This window comes from Triticum dicoccoides, chromosome 2B, assembly GCF_002162155.2.
Source record: "Triticum dicoccoides isolate Atlit2015 ecotype Zavitan chromosome 2B, WEW_v2.0, whole genome shotgun sequence".
Classification (NCBI taxonomy): domain Eukaryota; kingdom Viridiplantae; phylum Streptophyta; class Magnoliopsida; order Poales; family Poaceae; genus Triticum; species Triticum dicoccoides.
The window spans coordinates 376,774,606-376,777,510 of record NC_041383.1 but is presented as its reverse complement, the minus strand read 5'-3'; the positions used below and the strand labels follow the sequence as shown (position 1 = coordinate 376,777,510).

The window sequence follows — 2,905 nt, the reverse complement described above, 5'->3', positions numbered from 1 at the left end:
ATTAATGGCCCATTTATATATTTATATCAATGTCCCTTTACCTTTATTTCTACTAGTCTTAAATTATCACAAATAATAAGTACCACATGTGTGGCACAATGCGCTCCAGCCTGACGTTTTTTACAACTAAAGTTGTCATTTAAAAGAAAACTTACCATTCGAAAAGAAAGTTGTCATGCTTGACCATTAAAGTTATCATACTCGCATCAATAAATTTGCCGTGAAAATATTCAGAGTTGCTATGTGTTTGACCATTAAAGTTGGTCATACTTGCATCACTAAACGAAGAAAGTGTCAACAAATAATTTTGTGAACATTCATGGAGGGTCAATATCATGAGTTGGCGAGGAAGAAACAATAACAGAAGCTAAAATATAAACCGACACCCTGGGTTTAGATTACTAGATACACACACAAACACACATTGTTGCCTCGATTGTTTCCTCTCCAACGATCAACCCACGTACGCATGCACACAAGATGAGCATCTTCACTTCTGCTCTGCTCTAGTTAGACTCGAGCTGCGCGTACCACACACCCTGGATCTTGACATCCTTGGGCGCCTTGGCGCCGAGGTCGGTGTCTGACGGCTGCACGCTCTCGAAGACGCCGATCACCTCGCCGGTCTCCGGCTTGCTCTTGGTCACGCTGAGCGTGATGTTGCCCGTGGAGGAGGACGCGTTCTTCACGTTCTCCTTGGCCAACTCCTCCTCGTCTCCTCTGCCTCCGGCGGGTAGCGCCACGGCGTTGTCGTAGCCAGTAGAGCCACCACGGCCCTTTGGGTCGAGGAAAGACGAACCCCTGTAGCTGGGCACAAGGAAGGGCCCGCCGAAGCTCTCGGGCTTGCCGGTGGCGACGAGCTGCTTGACGGTGAAGAGGAAGGGCACGCGCTCGCCTCCGGGGAGCTGCACGGTGACGGCCGCATAGTCGATGCCGTCCTTCTCCTCGAACTTGAGGGTGCCGTCGGCGCCGACCTCGAGCGGGCCTTCCATCTCGTCAAGGGTGTAGGTGAGACGGGTCATGAGCTTGGTCTTCTGGAAGGCCGGCGGCTCGTTCTTCTGGATGCCCTCGGCCTTGACGGTGAAGGAGGTGGGCTCCAGGCAGAACTTCTTCATCTCGTACTTGCCGGCCTTGAAGGGGAAGGAGTCGACGCCGCCGTCGATGGTCGGGCACTGGTTCGCGGTGCCGGTACCCTTCACCTCCATGTAGGTCTTGCTCTGGATCTCGTCGAAGGTCAGCCTCTTGGGCGCCCCCTCCGCGCTCGCGCCCTGCACCCACGCGCGTCACTCTAGCTAGCTGGACTGGAGTGGAGTAAACGGCCACGGACGGCAATAGAACGGATTAGTCAGCTTACGGAGACGAGGAGGGCAGAGGTGGCGAGGGCGAAGCCGGCCATCTTGGCGGCGTCGGCGCACTTGCTTGCGACCTCCCTGATGTCGGACTGCAGGGAGCAGGTGATCCTGGCGCCAGCGTCGACGCCGAACGCCCGGGCGACGTGCGACGACGGCCGCGCGGAGGAGGCCCGGCCGCCGATCTTGGCCGGCATCAGCGTAGCCGCGGCTTGGAGAGACGCTGCCATGTTGGTCGGTGGCTTGGCACGCGGGAGGATCGATCCCACTCGTGGTTGAGAGGCGTGTTGTCAGGGCAGGCAAGTGTTATCTATGCGAGGCGCGGATAAGAGACGGCCTCCCATTGGTGGCTTCCGGATAAGAGTATCCATTTGTTCCCATGCACGCATACGCACCAGCCAGTCATTCCCCCTCTGCCGATCCAGCACCAGTCACAAGGTTGGGCCGCGCCCAGAGCGCGCGCCGGCGCACTTGGCCCGTCGCTATCACCGTCCTTACATCCCGTACTCATCATTGTCAGCTCACCAGCTGCGAAGCCGCTATTGTGCCACGCACCAGCGCACCAGCGCGCCACCTGCTCGGCACGGCCGAGGTGCAGTGATCTTTGCCGCCGCCCAGCACGACGCACAGCGTGTTCCCTTAATCCATGAATGCACATCCGCCATGAACGCCACTGTGCGGAACCGCCCATGCCGCCGGCCTGGCTTTAGGACCTCCATCCTCAGTCTGTGCTCTGAACAGCCTGGCTTTAGTGACGCAATCGGCAAAATTGACAATTTTGACATGTGGACGCAATGAATTCACGAAATGAACCGAGCGTAAAACTATTTCACGCGCTTGACCTTTTCGTGTAGCGTTCGACACGCAGCCGCCACACCCTACGGTGCAGCGCCCACCTCTGGGGCATTGCACACCTGTCCACCGTGGCAGCCCTGGGCCCGCACCAAAGCAGTGCAGCACCTCCGAGCTAGGCGCCACAGTTGTAATGTGCAGCGGCTAGCCCTTAGGCGCCGCACTGTCTGTTACTAATTGCCCAGGCCCCCCTCCCCCACTCCCCCCACACACACCCCCACCCCACACACAGCTCACCCGAGATCTGCCCCCTCTCTCCCCCTCTCAAATCCTTCCCAAACCCTACAAATCTGAAGATTTTGTTCGTGGATTTCGAACTCCTTCGCTCGCTGAAGGTAATCTTCTCCGATCCCTTTCTTTTGATCCAAGTAATGTTAACAAATTGGTCATTTGTTGCTAGTTTGGGGGAACCCTGGTTTTGTATGGATCTAGAGATTTGCATCGATATGTGAGATGCTTGTTTGCCAATTTCCTATGATTAGACTTGTTAGTATGTTAGGGTTATGGTTAGAGTTAGGGTTATGGTTAGGGTTATGGTTGTTGTTTCATATATATGTTGGTGCTAGGGTTAGGGTTAGGCTTATGGTTGTTGTTTCATATATATGTTAGGGTTTCTATTCCGTGTTAATCTTTGGATTAGTACTCATGGAAGAAATGTTACGTTGTGTTGTTTGAATGCTTATAGGGATGGGTAGAACATGTGT

At 54.8% G+C, this 2,905-nt stretch overlaps 1 protein-coding gene across 1 annotated transcript; it reads right to left on the bottom strand.

Moving 5' to 3' along the window:
- Positions 1-292: 292 nt before the first annotated feature.
- On the bottom strand, positions 293-1,639 carry LOC119363737 (oxygen-evolving enhancer protein 1, chloroplastic-like). The gene is made up of 2 exons (XM_037629107.1): positions 1,355-1,639; positions 293-1,268 (listed from the first exon to the last, which is right to left on the bottom strand). Exons 1-2 carry the CDS (start codon positions 1,577-1,579, stop codon positions 507-509), a joined length of 987 nt encoding a protein of 328 aa, XP_037485004.1. The 5' UTR covers positions 1,580-1,639; the 3' UTR covers positions 293-506.
- Positions 1,640-2,905: the final 1,266 nt, after the last annotated feature.